The sequence below is a fragment of the Polistes fuscatus genome, unplaced genomic scaffold (genome assembly GCF_010416935.1).
Source record: "Polistes fuscatus isolate 324 unplaced genomic scaffold, CU_Pfus_HIC Scaffold10, whole genome shotgun sequence".
Lineage (NCBI taxonomy): Eukaryota > Metazoa > Arthropoda > Insecta > Hymenoptera > Vespidae > Polistes > Polistes fuscatus.
This window is the reverse complement of record NW_025112998.1, coordinates 7,194,043-7,211,517: the sequence shown is the minus strand read 5'-3', so window position 1 is coordinate 7,211,517 and position 17,475 is coordinate 7,194,043. Positions and strand designations below refer to the sequence as shown.

Here is a 17,475-nt window from a genome sequence, read left to right as displayed (position 1 = left end):
TTTATTATAAAGTAACATTCTCTCAACGTAATATGAAATGTGTATTTATGTAACGAGAATAATTCTGATCTGAAAAAGTTCAGGTAGTATACATTTCGTTAGTGATAATTGCCATTTTCTTAAGCGATTAATAAAATATTTTGCCTAAGGGACGTAGCAGTAAAAAAATTTTCGTCAAAGAATCATATAATAAACATAGACTTTGTTAAATTATCTTACGAATGTACATTTTTATATATATGATACTTTTAAAATTTTCGTATGTAATACTTAATATACAGCAATTTTTCGTCCTAAATAAGATAATTATATTAGTCAATTAATAGCACTTTTTGTTATATATATATGTATATATATATATATCTAACACAAAAGCAGTATTTATATATATATATTTATATATATATAAAAAGCACTCTCTTACAATTTATTTTAATTCTTATTACATTCTTCGTTAACATACAAAATATTGATGATAGCATGTAAAGATACTATAAATAACCTCAAACAAACGAGTGTAATTAAATCTTTTAACATAACTTGATTGATCTTCAAAATACAATCGATTTAGAACAACATTAAAAATGAAGACAATATGTCTTCTAAAAAAAGTTGTAATATTTTTTATAACAGAATAATATACTTCTTATCGTAACCATCTATACTCGAATTTCAATATGAAAGTCAATAGTCCTTATTTTTAAATTTAGTTTAATGACCATTTTTTACTTTCAGGTACGAGACAAGCATACAGATAATTGAGTAATAATCAATTAGAGGAAAAAGTGTATGAAAGGTTTAATGTAATGATATAACATACATTGAATCCTTAACATACATATAACATTACATGAATCTCCAATATTAAGATTTTTATGTCATTTTGTTGACGTATATTCTGTTATTACGTTTTTTTGCATAACAATTTATGACAACTAGTTTTATGGAAGCACGAGAAGACTATTGTGTCTATAAAATAGTAAGTTTTAGAAACTATAATAAATTCTGGAAGGATGTGATGCTTATTGTTTTTTTATCTTCTATGTTGAAATAAATGAATTTATGACTACAAGATGAAAAGACGAAGGAAGGCAGACATGGTCAGAAAAGGAGTAAAAACCATTTAAAAAATAAATTAAACATTTTTGCCTAATAGTCATCGTTGAAAAGCAAAGTTCTTATAGAAGCTATTAGTTATTTAAACAAACATTAAAGGTAAAGACTCTGCATAATTTATTTTAAAACATAATTTGCTTGTGTATATATATAAGAATATATATAATAATATATGTATATAAGAATAACATAATAGTAATTAACATAATAGCCATAGTTCATAAAATGAATATATAGAATGACTAGGAGTTATTAAAATTATATGAAATTGTTATAAGTCTTGTCACTTTACAAACATTACATCTCTCTGATAAGTTATATGCATATGTCTATATAATTATGAGTTTGTAATTATACAAATATTGGTATGAAATATCAAAAATTAGAATTTTAAAATGAAAAGCCTTATCGGACCTATAATGAAATTCGCGTAACATATTTATAGCAATATAAAATAATCATTACTATGCAATAAATGACAATCGAAATAAAACGCAAGATAAAAAATATTAATATATATAATATAAGGATACATATATCCTTTATCTCCATAAAATATATGTAATATATTTTTCAAACCGATCAACAACAAAATATAATAAAGTTAATATTACATCGTGCAGTGCTACAAGTGTTTTATTTTATGCACATATACATATAGTATATGTCATATATGCCTCGAGAAATCATGAATAAGTATGAATAAGCTAAATATTTTTCTAAAGATTTAAACAGCAACTGTATAGAATAACTTTGATTCAATAAAAAAATACCTACGTATGATATAGCCATATTATAGTTTATATATAAAAACTGCTGGATGTACCTTGTGGAAAATTTTAATTAGAAAAATATTGAAGAGTCGTAAGATTGATATTAATAGTCTCACTTTCTGTCTATTTGTCTGCCTCTCCTCCGCTCTTCTCTTTTCCATTTCGGTTGTCCCATATACCTCGGCATCATATTTTACCTGAGGTATTAAAGTATTGTTTCTTGAAAGTAACTTTATCATTATCCCAAAAATAGATAGATCGCTTTTAGCTTTAGTCTTTTTTTTTGTTCCAATTAATTGCATCGAGTCTACTGTATATGAGAAAATATATTCACATCTATTGTTGCTGGTTTCATAAATATACAAGGAATACATGAGTATTTGGTGCAAAGAAGTATCGATGACTTGAACTTTTAAAAACTATAATTACAATTCTACTTTGTGTAATTACGTTTGCAATATTACTTCGTTATTTCCACAAAGAAAATTCAACATTACACAAAGTATATCTGAATTTGTAATTAGAAATAATAACATAATCACAAAAATACGCTCTGGATAGCACATTTTTTAAATGGTTTAAAAGTGATAACAGTTTTTCCGTGTCATATAATTTGATTTGTTTGGAAAAAGCATGTATACTTGCAAGTTCACTGAAGCAGTGCAGATATATCCCATATTTTAATTAAGCGATCCTGACCGATGGTCAGTAATCTTCGACGTGGAGCATCCAAATCCATTCCAATAATACTATGTTTCGCGTCGTGAAACGATGCGAGAGATGTTTGGCTATGCAAAGAAATATGTATGTATAAGAGTTAATCGCAATGGTATTTTTGTACTAGATAATACATACTTGGCAGCTTTAAGTTGAATATGACATGGATCGCACACTCGAACTTCAAACTCAAATCCCATGGATGGGATCGGCGTCCTTTGAGAAGTGCAACGAGCGCAAAGAGCACGTCCGCAATGACGACAATGATGCTGTCTTAGTCCTATTTGACGCTGATCCATCATTGCTTTTATATTCCAGAAAAATGGCCTACCACAACCCTATATATGATCAAAATTCTAGATGTAATCAATGATCGCATAATAAATTTATCAATCACATAGCTTGAATAATATATGAACGTACTTGACATGTATCAGATTCAACCCAAGGTGCAGTTTCTCTCCTATTTGCAGCCATATCCCAACAAACAATTACGGCATCTTCTCCTCCAGATAGTAGTATACGTTCCGTGCTCGCATAACAAAGTGCTGTTACTTTGTTGCTGAAAAATAGTAGACATATTTATAGAAATAAAAAAGAAGAAGAAAAAAGAATACAAATAAAATCTTATAAATTATATAACATTATATGATAACATATAAATATGTGTTACGATAAAACTGCTTAAAATTACTAAAATTGTCCTATCTTATGTATTAGAGTTACTTTAGCTTACTGATGGCCTTGAAGTTCATACGCTGTGCCTTGACGTCCTCCGATATCCCATACTATAATACTTTGATCAAAACTCCCGGAAAATAGAAGCTGCTTCTCAGAGTCCCATGCTAAAGTATGAATACTTCCAGTATGAGCTTTCAGCATGGTAATGAAAGTAACACCGTTAGCATCCAATTTTAGCATTGCTATTTGTCCAGAATAATCTCCCACAAAAGCGTGTTTAGATTGCGCATCAAATCTGAATTAGTTAAGCCGATATATAAATCAAAATATTTAATAAACAAATTGTGCTCTTTTTCGTCTAAAGAGAATCTTTATAAAAAAGGATACTGCAGAGCGGTGTACCATGCATCCGTTTGATACGATCCTAATTTCCTTCCAGTATTGGAACAATGTAATTGAAATAATTTATCACGACCTATGCTCAATACCCATTCACAATTAGGCGCGTATATAACTCCAGAAACTCTTGCTTGATGAGCTAAATATTCGCGCATACCAGTCATACGATTATAATCTTGTTCCAAAAGAAATTCCTAAAATAATGTGAATTTTAAAATAATATTTTAAAATATTATTTCTTAAAAAGACATTTCCCTAAATCCAATCGGTATATATATATCGCATACATTTATACTTCCATTTTCAAGTCCAACAAATAATTGGCGTGTTTCTACGGAATAATGCATAGAAGTAGCACCAACAGGCATGTACTGGCAAACACTTGGCCAATACTGCCCAGAGTCTCGTTTCAGCCATACTCTGACAGTTCTGTAAAAAAGAAATACCTTATCCGATAAAAAAATTTTCAATATTTATATCCAATATCTAAGAATGATCAAAATTATATGAAAATAATGAAGCATATTTCGGAATTTAAAAAAATGTTAAATAATGAAGTATATTTCGGAATTATAAAAAAATGTTAAAAAACATTGAAAAAAATTAATCACTGAATAGATTGACAAATGAATAAGTAATGAAATATATAATGCCAAATAATTAACATACAATGAGAAAATAAGAAATAAGGAAGAAAATGATGAAAAAGAAATAATATGAGAGGTAATTAAATAAAGCGTATTATAATATAGGGGGAGGCAGATAAGTTATCAGTGTATAAAGCGTCACATACCTGTCATCGCAAACGCTAATTACCCCGTCTTCCCGCGGGATGATAATAGCTGCGTTAACATCGTCGTTACACCCTTCTAATTTAGACAAAAGTACGGGCTTGCGACTGGAACTAAACTTATCATGATTCCCTCCAGATGTGGGTTTTATTTCTGCTGCCATTTCAAAATCAAAGCAGTAACCTTAGAAATGCGAATGTCATTTGACAGTTGCCGGACTTCAACGTTATTCACAGTTTATGAATCGTCAGAAAGTTGGAGTATTAAATTCGAAAGTGTGCGACAGCAGAGATTCTGGCGATAAAAAATCACATTACTTTCCTACGATAGTAACAATCGATCGGTAAAGTAAATTACTCTCTAACCGACCCTGTTGGTATTATTCTTCTTAGGCGGGAAAATATAAATATTCAATATTTTTTAATTCGATACCATTACCAACAATAAGAAAGTAAAAATGTGAGAAATAATGCACACGAAATAACGCTATGCAAACGGAAACATTTCTAACGCTCCGTTGTTTAGTAAATGACTTTCTTGTCCGTTTCAGTTTCTTTAAGAGAATTATTAATTACTAATACGAGAGTATGGAAATGAATGCATTGTTCGATATTCTTCGATATCAATTGCGTCAATGTCTTCTTTCTCATTCGAGAATAAATTCTTATCTTCCACCTGTTCACACTTACGTGAACTACGCGATTAGTTTAGTGAGGAATTGCCATCATTTGCCACGATCCAACCAGAGAATCGTTTGGCATGGCGGCAAAGAACCTGTTCTGTTTAGTTCACTTCAACTTATTGTTAGAATAAGCAGTGATTACCATGACTGGTTTTTTCACTTACGTAACTTATTCCTATCAAAGTGAATATTTTCTATGAATCACGTCAACTTGAGTCGTGGCGAATTTGGTTCAATATTCGAATAAAAATTAACGTCAAAGTCGAATAGAAACGTGAAAAGGAGTGTAGGATATTAGTTTGGCAGCTACGATCAAACCGGCCGAACGAAACGTAAACAATCACCATGGCAAAGTACGACGGAATTACGTAATCGTAGTATTATCTAATTATAGCAGAGTGCACGGATAATTTTAATTCAACGATAATGTCTTGCTCGCTTTTGACATGTCGTAGTTGTGAATGATTCTCTTTCTCTCTCTCTCTCTCTCTCTCCTCTCTCTTCTCTCCCTTATTTGCTCCATGTGCGTGTGTGTATTATTATTTATCTCTGATTATGTCTCTCTTTAAATCTTTAATATTTGTTAAAGAAAATGGGGACTTTAAACTCGTGTGAGTGGTTCTGTGTGATACAGTGATGTAGCGATAGCTGAAACTTGGTCATGGCTTTACTAATAAATAGCATACATGTAATATTTGTGTAATCAAATTATTATTTGTATTTATGTATTTAGATTCTAGTTTGTATGTATTACGCGATTAAAATATAAATATTTCTTACATGTAGTGTAATGCTATATAAAAATGAACAGATACAAAAACTTGTTAATCTTTCTAAATATTTCATGTAAAATACATTCTAATGATTTTAATTATACTATTCTGTGTTATATCGTATAATTCTTTACTCGCAGGGAAATGATGATAGTATTCGTTTTTGACACATCAAGATGTTGCAAAGAAGAAGATGATCCCGGAGAAGCAGTTATGTACTTTCATCCGGCATGGGTATCACCTACCCAAAGACTCGCTTTGGCTGGCCAATTAATGGGTATTAATCAATTCTTAGCAACATCATTTTCTCCACCACATTCAGTTTGCCTACAAGGTGGAAAATTTGTCTTTAAAAAGTTTGGCCAATATATATTGGTAAGTAACGATCAATTAATCTTAACTTGACTTCATCAACATTTGTAACATTAGATTCAAATATTATAATTATGATTCCAGGCAGTAGGAACGGACAGGAATATACATGATTGGGTTTTAGAAAGAAGAGCAAATACCTTGGAATCAATATTGACGTTTTTTCACTGTGATCTCGTAAAAATATCCGAATCTTTCAACAATGATAGAAACAAATTTACTGAGAAGCTATATCAAATGTTTGAAACGTATTTACCAATTCTTCAATACAGTGCCAATTTATTTTCTAATATCCCTGTTATTAAACTTCCAAAGGTTTATACGAATTCAAATGATAAATAATGTTTTTCATAATGGTCTAAAAAATTTCATGTAAATATATATTTTCAATTTACAGAGTGCCAGTAATATATTTTTGGAAGCAATGCAAATTTTACAGTATTGCCAAGAGACTAATGGAATAATGGGTGGTGCTCTATTTTACAATAACAAGTAAAGAAAAGAATAAAATATTATCTTCTAATAGAAATGATAGAAATAATAATAGTCTTAATATTCTTATTCCAGGGTAGTTGCTACACAATTAAATGCAGATTTAACTAAGCAAATAGTTATAATGGACCCATACAGAATAAAGGTATAGTATCATCATTTTGGCCGCTTATACACGTATATGCATTTGAACATTTACCTTAGAATCCTTCTAACTTGAATATTTTTTCATCAGGCGCCTGCAGAGAGAGTAGATACAGAATTTCATTTGCCTGTAGGAGTTCAGTTGATACGAGTATATATAAAAGAAAAGCAATATACTGAATTAATGCAGGAAGCAAATAACGAACGTTACTTAAATTCGTATTTGGATTCTATGGCACAGAAATTGTCTTCTCAGAAAAAGGTATGATTAGGTTTAAATATCTATATTCTATTAATATATTTTTATATGCGCATATATTTGTAGAGCATGCGTAAAAACAGTATGAAAGAACCACATATGTCTGGAACAAAACGCGACATGTCACGAATTTTTACGGTACCTGAAGAAGGAGAGTTAGAACCAATGCATTGCAATAATGGTACAACCAGTATTTCTTCTCTTCCTATCACTGTATATAGTTCACCAGTGAAGTGTAAGCAAGAGTATAAAATAGAATTTAATGAATATACGAATCCACAAACACCAAGCGTATGTTCTACGCCTCTGAAAGATGTAAATAGAGTGCTACACGGATCAGCTGTTCTAATATGCAATATGAACGATAGTGCTGATATTTCAAAAGAAAAACAAGAAAAAGAATCAAAAGAAATAAAAGAAAATATAGATGATATTCCAGATGTGGTCAAAGAAGCGCTTCGTTGTAAACATTTAAACAAATTAAAAAATCCTTCTGCCAGAAGAAAATCATGGAGAAGCAAAGATCCGATAAAAAAAAGTTTAAGCACATCCGATCTAGAAATTTCTTTGGATAAGATTTCATCTGACATTCCACTTAGAACATATACATTAGGATTACCAAATTTAAATAAAAATTTGCATGTTAATTGCGACATGGATATGTTGACTAGTAAATTATTGCCAGAGAAAAACACTTTCCATACAATAACTGATCCGTGTTATCCAGTATTTCGTTCCGATGGATTACCTGTTTCGCAAGCATTATACGAACAATACATAGCTTCACATTATGAGGAACTTCAAGATGATAGCGCCACAATAAATGACTACATAGACAATCGTTTTCTTCGTTTACCCGATTCATTAGAATCATCGAGTAAAGCATCTAAGGCATACAATGAAAATGCTAGCAGAGATCTAAAGAAAGATGAAATTGCTGCATCTTGCGATGCAAAAGTTGATAACAAGAGTAAACAAGAATCTAATAGAAAAGGTATGAGTTTACCTTTGAAACCACTAAATATTTTGGATAATGATGATAAATATAAATCAGAATCCGAATGTAATAATGAATGCAATTTTTTGCAAAAAAGAAAATTAGAAGGATTACAATTAACACCTCTTATGTCTAAATTGACCTTACTTGCCGACGAGCGTACCAGTGGTTTTTGCAGCAAAGAAACAACACCTAGCGAATTTCGTGATATATTTGGATTTTCTTCTACAACAAATCAGTTAGTGAAACAAAAATTAGAAGCGGTAAGTAAGGAAACGGATAAAGAGAATGAAAGTAAATCTGATGAAAGTGAATGCGTCGGTGCTATTAAAGATGAAAGTAATATAGTACAAATAGAATTGTTCCTTTGTGGACATCAAAATATGGTATTGGTTTTATTAATGGAAAATGGGACTGCTAACAATCCAGACTTGATACATTCTCTTGTGAGTGACTTCTATATTCCTCAATTTTTTTCATCTCCGTTTATTTATTAATCATTTTAATCTTCTTATTTGATGTTTTTTCATATTTCATTATTTTCATTATAGTGGCAGACTTGTATAAAAACGCTTGGCGGACTCGAATTTCAATTACAACAATGTTTAGATCCACTTCCGTCAAACGAAAATAAAGAATTATATAGTATTTTAAGCGTCGATGCAGAATGGGATACAATTAATCGTTCCGGACTTTGGGGTGTCACAGAATTGGACATGGTATCGTGTCTTCACGATAGATTCAGACAAGCCAGTAACCTTACCGATGTTATCGTTCGGTGAGTTTAAATCATTTTTCTATCGATTCTTTTTATTGCTAAAAAAAGTATGTAATAAAACAGAAAGAAGACAGAAACAGCATTGTGATATATTGAGTAAATGTTTTACTACGCATTACATAGGACCGAAGATGCCGTCGTTTATGGCAATCAATGTGGACAGATAGAGGTGTTTTATCAACAAGCGGTAGCTCCAAATATATCAGGGGGCCTTCCAACGCCAGCAGATCTAATGGGAACTATATCTTTGAAAGCCAAACGTAGACTTGAAAGAGACCATGGAATCGTATTACTTTAAATTTTCGTTTTTTTAGTAAATTAATAATTCTCTATTTATTGACATTAAATAGAACTCTCTAAATTGATTTTATTAGACATTATGAGTAAATTCATCTGTCGAGTTATTAACATATCCGAAACCTAGCTTATTCATATGGAAATCTAACGAGTGATCTGATCTATAATAATATTATCGTTGCATATTCATAACTATGTACAGGCCATGATATAATATTTTGTGGGGAAAAAGAAAATGAAAGAAAAAAAAAACCGAATAACCAATTAACAGTAATATATCTTGCTTAGAAAAAGTACTTAAATATTTAATTGATAAAAATAATGAAAAATATTTTCGGACATACATAAACTTTAAGTAGATATTTTTTAAATCGAATTTTTATAATTCAAAGTATTCTTTAAGCTTTAATTTTGACCATTTAACATACGATTTTTATTTTTATGACTATGGTATCTTAATCTTATTTGTATATATAGGTAATTTTTTTTATTTTATTTTTTTTTTTTAAGTAAAATGAACTTTAACTATTTAACATTATCCTTAAGCATAATATTTGTTCTCGCAATTTGATACTGTTTGGATAATGTCATTTTCTTACTGAGATAAAAGTTTGATATCATTCACCAGCAGTATTTGATAATTCAACTGCTACGAAACATTATTTTCTCAAGCATAACAGATACTATATTTTGATACATATAAATAATGTGATTTATACCCATAATTGTTAACACATTCAGTAATATAACTGTGAAAGAGAGTTTGTCGAAAATGTAACGAAAAAGAGAAGTAAACATAAAAGTGTCCTTATATCTCAGTTTCTACAAAAAACATCATTTATAAGTCTATCAGCTACTTTCTTAAGCTTTTATCTGTCAAACTGAAATAAGTAATGCTTACATAAACAACGATAACTAATATATGTTAATAGAACTTGTAATACCATTTTGAAAACTGACAATGAGTTTAATTCACTTTTACAAGTTATTTCAAGTTACAAGTTATTTCAGTATGTATGCGTACATTCCATATGTATACGTTACAAACAATCGTAGAAGATATTTATTCTTTAAGTAGTCAAATAATATCACTCCAGAATTACATATAATATCATTCATTTGTACTCATAACTGCAATATATGTAGATTTTAAAACTGATGTATACAGAATATTCAAGAATTCAAGATATTAAATGAAGGTTAATATAGGAACATATAATAAGAATGATATCATGACTTATTCTTGCGTGCTATTACTTCTCAGCATATTACTTTACAGTAATATTCTCATCGTTGGATCGTTATGTTATTTTAGAACATAGAAATATATTATTTTATTATTTACATTGTTAAGTTGAACCTGATGGTTGATTCATGTAACATATTTTTTATAATTTATCTAATAGATTAGAATAACGATAATAACATACAAAAAATCTAGTATAACAATGTACTTATGTTATTTAAACATATGTTTAGTTCTTTTATTCCAATTAATGTCTATTATATATGTATAAACATGAATGTATAAGAAAGTTTGCTCTTTTATTAGAGATACATTGTACGTAGCACCGATAATTACACTAACAAATCTTAATTAGTCGTAGATTTTGATGATAAGAAAGTAATTGTATCGTACTTGAAAAAACTCAATTGTAGATATTCTGAATTAAGTTGTGATCATTTACCGATAGTACTTAAAACATGCTTTTTGTAATTTTAACCGTCGCATAGTCTAGTCCTTTGAATGACTTTTTATAAAATGAAATATAATCCTGCTTGCCAAAATAATCTGCATTATATCATGGATAACCAGACATTTATAATTATTTATTCATTTATGTTCTAATTTAGTCAAGTAATTGAAAAAACAATGGTCAGCTTCGTTTCGCGCGAAAGGCGATTCAAAATTTGGCGGGATTAATGAGAGATGTTACGTCAGAAAAAGGCGTTACTGTCGCTTGGAAAAACTAATCTCGAAGCAGCCAATCAACGAGCAGCGTATTAATGCGCAAAGGCAAAGAGAACCGCGATCTCGCCGACTGTCAGTCAGTAATGAGAAACGAATGCTCTGTCAAAATACTTACGAGCGTCGCGGGATTTTTCGCGAGCGAACATATATAGCGAATAGACACACAAGTGCGTAATTTCAAATCTTCATTTCTTGGGAAAGATTTGTCACACGCGATAAATATGATCGAAAGCGAGTTTTGACGTTAGAAAACCCGCGTAATACGACCGCATATATCGCTACAAGAAGAATATAGTATCGTGTCCTATAATAAATCTCATCCTCCTTCTTACCACCCAGAAAACAGTGAGGGAAGGAGCGATTGTTAGCATTATCTGCTAAATATATTAGGCGAGAATTAGAGAAGGAAAGGGAAAGAGGGAGAGAGAAAGAGAGAAAAAAGAAAAAAGAGGGAAAAAGATCTGTAGACTCCTTCTCTTTCTCTCAGGAAATTCGTCTTCGCTTTCCCTCTCCGCTCTTCTCTTTCTTTATATACCCCTCGCCCGCCCGCCGATCCCTGCTGCTTACCAACAGTCGGACGTAACCTCTGCGTTTACCGTTCGTCCCACTTCTACGTCGTCCATCGGGTTTTGTCTCCAGTAGAAAGGAAAAAAGCGAAGATCGAGCATCTGTCCATCGTAATGTCGTCGATATCAGGATCGTTTTTATCCTGGTCCATGTTCATACTCACACTCTTCTATACGTTATCGTCAATGTCATCTTTGGCGTGGTGCTAAAAATATGCAACTTTAAGGGAAGAGACGAACCACACACGTTTACCCCACATCCTGAAAGTGCGAATCGACGTAGCACGAGCTGCGTGCGAAAGGAGAAAAGGCAGGCGGCGGTGGTGGTGGAGGTGGTGTTGGTGTAGTGGTGGTGGTGGGTGGTGGTGGTGGTGGTCGTCGTTGTCGTCGTGGTCGTGGTCGTGATCGTGGTCGTGGTCGTCGTTGTGGTGGAGGAAAAAGAGGAGGAGACGGCGCTGGAGGACACCTCGTGCGTGCTCGCTCCGAGCGGGTAACCGTCGGAGTACTAACTGTTTCCTCTTTGCGACTAGAAACTATCATCGGGGAAAAATGGCGGATCTAGAGGCGGTGCTGGCAGACGTCAGCTATCTGATGGCTATGGAAAAGAGCAAGTGTACGCCGGCTGCCCGCGCTAGCAAGAAGATCGTTCTGCCCGATCCTAGGTATTCCCTTCGACCTAATTTCGTTTTTTCTTCCTTCGCACGATTATCTCTTTCTCTTTCTCTCTCTCTCTCTTTCTCTCTCTTATCTCTTCCTTGTAGCTCTAACCATCTTCCTTTACCCCTTCGCCCCTTCTTCCTCTATTCCCTCTCTTCTTACTCGGTCGCTCATTCACCTACTCTTGTTATCTCTCTCTTCCTCTCTCTCTCTCTCTCTCTTCATATATTACATATATATGTATACCAATTTCTCTCTCTCTCTCTCTCGTTCCTCATCTATTTCTTTCTTTCTCCATGCTTGCTTACTCGCTCGCTCACTCACTCACTCTTCCACCCACTCACCACCCTCTTGCTCGCAGACTCACTGATTCAGGTTAAATAGACGAATGTAGGAACCAACAATACATGGCTAAGGTATATACCCATGGATACATCGTGATGAGAGGAATACATTAAAAAAAGATTTTTCCATTTACGTTGTTCAATATACGTACATACGTCAATAGTTAAGACTTCAGGAATACAATTTCTTGCATCCTGTTTTTACCATTTGCATATATCTTTAATTTTCTACTTTATTCCTCGCCTATTTGAAATGTTTATTCAGAAAATATGTGCTTGATCTCATGATTTTTATTTGTCCGTGTAAAAGCATTATTTTTTCGTTTTATTATTTCATTTTTGCCCATGTCAATTCAAGTATAACAAAGTATGAAATAAAATATAAGGATTAGCAAGCTTAATATATTATATTATTATTTAAAACTCATGTTCTTAAGTATATATTAAAAATATAATGAAAATAATATAATAATAATAATTTTAAAACACCTGTATTGTTTGTTTCAGCGTGAGAAGTGTAATGCATAAATATCTCGAGAAGAAGAATGAAGTGAATTTCGACAAAATATTCAATCAAATGTTAGGTGCATATAATTATTATTCCATTTTCTACCTTTTTGGGTATATAAAAAGATATATATTTATATATGAAATATTCTTCTCTCAGGTTATCTTTTATTCAAAGACTTCTGCGAGACTGTGGCGGAGGAACCAATTCCACAACTCAGGTTTTATGAAGAGGTTTGGATTACTCTACAGACATTAATTAAATTTGATTGCGTTTTATCCTATCTTTTTATTCAACTTTAGATGAATTTTGGTATTTATACATTTTAGATTAAAGGTTATGAAAAGCTCGAATGCCCGGAAGAAAGGAGAAAAACTGCTAGAGAAATCTATGATAATTTTATCATGAAAGAATTGCTTGCGCACGCGCACGTAAGTATATTTCCAATAAATACTAAATATTCATTTGAAAAATATTAATTGTATATTAATTGCATATTAATTGTACATACTTGCTCGTTACGTTTCTTTTGCAGGAATACTCAACGGATGCTGTTGCTCACGTACACAAGTATCTTATGAAAAATGAGGTTCCTATTAATCTGTTTGAGGTATATATTGCTTCAAAAGAAAATATCTTACATTAAATGTTCACGAAATTAATTATATTTAATAACAATTAAAACGATCATTGTGTTCTAGCCCTATATAGAAGAAATTTTTAATCATTTACGTGGCGAACCATTTAAGAAGTTCTTGGAAAGGTAAGTGTCTATAGATTTACAAGATATTTTAATTGATCTAATTGATGTGCATTTTTAGTGATAAATACACTCGTTTTTGTCAGTGGAAAAATTTGGAATTAAACATTCAGGTATAGTTGCGTTTCTGTATGCGTTTATTTGTAAATAAATATCGATAAATTTGATCAAACAAATTTCTATTTTTGCAGCTGACAATGAACGATTTTAGCGTACATCGGATTATAGGAAGAGGCGGATTTGGTGAAGTTTATGGTTGTCGAAAAGCAGATACTGGGAAAATGTATGCTATGAAGTGCCTCGATAAAAAGCGTATTAAAATGAAACAGGGTGAAACATTGGCACTTAACGAAAGGATAATGCTCTCTCTAGTCAGTACTGGGGTAAGAATTGCCACAAGCAACAATGTAATGAAAGACGACTGTGATCTAATTGAAAACATTGATTATTGTGTTATTTCCTTTAGATTTAATTTTGATATCTTTTAGGTGGATTGCCCATTTATAGTATGTATGACATACGCATTTCACACACCAGATAAATTGTGTTTTATATTGGATTTAATGAATGGCGGTGATTTACATTATCATTTAAGTCAACATGGTGTCTTTAACGAGCCGGAAATGAAATTCTATGCTGCCGAAGTAATTCTCGGTTTGGAGCACATGCACCGCAGATATATAGTATATCGCGATTTAAAACCAGCAAATATTCTCTTAGACGAACACGGACACGTAAGAATATCAGATTTAGGATTAGCATGTGACTTTTCAAAAAAGAAACCACACGCAAGCGTGTAAGTATGCAAGGATATTTTATTTATTCGAGCATTTTTAAACATAATTAATAGCAATTATCTTTCAGAGGTACACATGGATACATGGCACCGGAAGTTCTTTCAAAAGGAACACCCTATGATTCCAGTGCGGACTGGTTTTCTTTTGGATGTATGCTCTATAAACTTTTGAAAGGACACAGTCCTTTCAGACAACATAAAACTAAAGACAAACATGAGATCGATCGAATGACTCTCACTATGGTGAGATCTACACTTTCGTTCTGACTTTAAATTATTCAATTTAAATAATGTATATTTATCGTTATTTCAGAATGTTGAATTACCCGAAACATTCTCGAGAGAACTGCGATCGCTTTTAGAAGGTTTATTACAAAGGGACATCAACAACAGGCTTGGGTGTCGTGGAGGAGGAGCAGATGAATTAAAGGCGCATCCATTTTTCAATGGGATAGATTGGCAGCAGGTCTACTTGCAAAAATATACACCACCTTTAATACCACCCCGCGGGGAAGTGAATGCTGCGGATGCTTTCGACATTGGTTCTTTCGACGAGGAAGACACAAAAGGCATTAAATTAACCGATGCAGATCAAGATCTATATAAAAATTTTCCTCTTGTTATTTCTGAAAGATGGCAAGCTGAAGTAGCCGAAACAGTTTTCGAGACGATTAATAATGAAGCAGATAAGGTATGTCATTATAATAGAACTTTTTTTTTTTCCTTTTTTTCCACATATATATATGATTTCATTAAATTTCTTGCAGGTGGAAAACAAGAAGAAAGCGAAACAAAAGCTACGATTTGATATTGACGATGAAAAAGGTGAATACTTTTTGATGTCATTGCATTGTCAGTTACTTTTTTTCTATTTAAATATGTAATTAAAATGACGTTATAATTATTATTTCAGGCTCTGATTGTATTTTACATGGATACATAAAAAAGTTGGGAGGTCCTTTTGCTAGTGCTTGGCAAACGCGCTATGCCAAATTATATCCGAATCGATTAGAGCTGCATCCAGAATCTGCTACGAAACCTGAACTCGTATTCTTAGATCAGGTTGATATTTTATTACAAATTGTATTTATTTATGTTTCGTAAAATATGTATACTTTTTTATCTTTGTACTTGTCTATTTATATCGTGTAAATATATCGAATTAAACAAATGTATGGACTTTCAGATAGAAGAAGTGGGAGCTGACCTACAGCATGTCAAAGGAGAACAATGTATCGTTGTTCGTACGAAGGATGCCAAAATTGTACTTACGAATCCTGTAAGTCAATTAACTTATTCTATCAAATGTTCAAGTTTATCTGTATACATCTACATAATTTAAGAAAGTTACAATATATAAATGAAAGAATATGAAATATATGACATAGTTTAGTCCTTAAACGGATTAATCAATATTTTTGTTTTAGGACGAGATAAGTTTAAAAGAGTGGGCACTGTCGTTAAGATCGGCACACAAATGTTCGATGGAGATGCTCGGTAACATGGCAAGAAAAGCCGGCAAGATTTATGGGACTGAACGTGACGCCGTGATCCCGGCAATGCAGCGATCAACGAACGGCAACTAGCCCATTATTACTATGTGTGCATCGACATACTCCAGTCCCACTGCCCCGCAGCGACAGCAGCAGCGACTTTTTTTATACTAAGAGATAATGGCAAAGAAGAATAAGATAAGAAAAAGAAAACAAAAATAAGGAGAATTAGAAGAACGGGCACGTTACGTTAGAAGAGCTCGTTGTTGGATTTTCTGAAATTTAAAACTGAGACATCTTTCCCATCTCACTTTCCAATCCCTCCTGAGCCCCTCCTTAGACCCCAACTTATGCCCTCATCTCAATCCCGATATACCATATACGGACGATATAAATCGTTCGTCCCAAAAGAAGAAGTTCCCTTGTATGGCGGTTAGTATCGCACTGTATAGAGACTCTAGAAAGTAGTGTCGTTTAATAACATACAAGGGCCGAGAGTGAGTCCATACCTAGACTTGGGCGTTCTAGTTTATTTGTTCGGATGCATAGTGCACGTCATTATATTTGTACGTTAGCTCTATGTGCAACGTGACGTAGCAAACTAGCGACCGAAATCATCGACACACGCAATAGCATACGAAGATTGTGGGATGATGAAAGGAGGAGAGACATATAGAAAAAAGTTCACGCGAAAAGGAAAACAATCATTAAATGAACTTGATAATATGTTATATCATTATTACACCACGAAAATCGTATTCTAATTACTCCTCCGCGTTTTAATTGTTCATTTACTTAATTTATTTACACAATGCAGGACGGTTTTGTATTATCTCTAAGGATAACAAAAAAAGAAACACAAGAAAAACGATTTATTATTTATTATGTTATTGTACTAAGAAAGAAAAAGAAAAGCAGAACGAGTATGTATGTATGTAGGTGTATGTGTGGTATGTATGTGTGATGTGCGATTGTATGCCAGGATGAACAAAAGAAAGAAAGAAAATGAGTAAAAGAGAAATCGTATATTGTTGTAACTGTGTACGCTTGGGTGGATGTAAATACGTGCATCTATCCTAGCAATAAAAGATGCCGACGAACGTAACAA

The 17,475-nt window shown here is 32.4% G+C and overlaps 3 protein-coding genes across 5 annotated transcripts; 2 read left to right on the top strand and 1 right to left on the bottom strand.

The window, feature by feature from the left end:
- Nucleotides 1-2,049: 2,049 nt before the first annotated feature.
- Nucleotides 2,050-4,726, bottom strand: LOC122525967 (WD repeat and FYVE domain-containing protein 2). 2 transcript variants are annotated; one of them, XM_043649012.1, is made up of 8 exons: nt 4,480-4,726; nt 3,974-4,115; nt 3,675-3,880; nt 3,343-3,582; nt 3,030-3,168; nt 2,745-2,944; nt 2,531-2,677; nt 2,050-2,086 (listed from the first exon to the last, which is right to left on the bottom strand). In XM_043649012.1, the coding sequence occupies exons 1-7, from the start codon at nt 4,638-4,640 to the stop codon at nt 2,539-2,541; spliced, it is 1,227 nt and encodes a 408-aa protein (XP_043504947.1). In that variant the 5' UTR covers nt 4,641-4,726; the 3' UTR covers nt 2,050-2,086; nt 2,531-2,538. The 2 variants fall into 2 exon arrangements, with proteins under 2 accessions (XP_043504947.1, XP_043504946.1); XM_043649011.1 differs by having other exon boundaries at nt 2,050-2,677.
- Nucleotides 4,727-5,162: 436 nt separating this feature from the next.
- Nucleotides 5,163-11,059, top strand: LOC122525964. 2 transcript variants are annotated; one of them, XM_043649005.1, is made up of 9 exons: nt 5,163-5,512; nt 6,073-6,307; nt 6,389-6,619; nt 6,702-6,796; nt 6,872-6,941; nt 7,032-7,202; nt 7,266-8,642; nt 8,748-8,974; nt 9,098-11,059. In XM_043649005.1, exons 1-9 carry the CDS (start codon nt 5,505-5,507, stop codon nt 9,270-9,272), a joined length of 2,589 nt encoding a protein of 862 aa, XP_043504940.1. In that variant the 5' UTR covers nt 5,163-5,504; the 3' UTR covers nt 9,273-11,059. The 2 variants fall into 2 exon arrangements, with proteins under 2 accessions (XP_043504940.1, XP_043504941.1); XM_043649006.1 differs by lacking the exon at nt 5,163-5,512 and adding an exon at nt 5,549-5,847.
- A 95-nt stretch (nt 11,060-11,154) lies between these two features.
- LOC122525965 (G protein-coupled receptor kinase 1) lies at nt 11,155-17,472 on the top strand. Its single transcript, XM_043649008.1, has 15 exons — nt 11,155-12,471; nt 13,318-13,394; nt 13,478-13,551; nt 13,648-13,749; nt 13,854-13,928; nt 14,020-14,081; nt 14,140-14,191; nt 14,270-14,461; nt 14,567-14,874; nt 14,943-15,117; nt 15,188-15,565; nt 15,642-15,699; nt 15,788-15,936; nt 16,061-16,153; nt 16,302-17,472. Exons 1-15 carry the CDS (start codon nt 12,359-12,361, stop codon nt 16,458-16,460), a joined length of 2,067 nt encoding a protein of 688 aa, XP_043504943.1. The 5' UTR covers nt 11,155-12,358; the 3' UTR covers nt 16,461-17,472.
- Nucleotides 17,473-17,475: the final 3 nt, after the last annotated feature.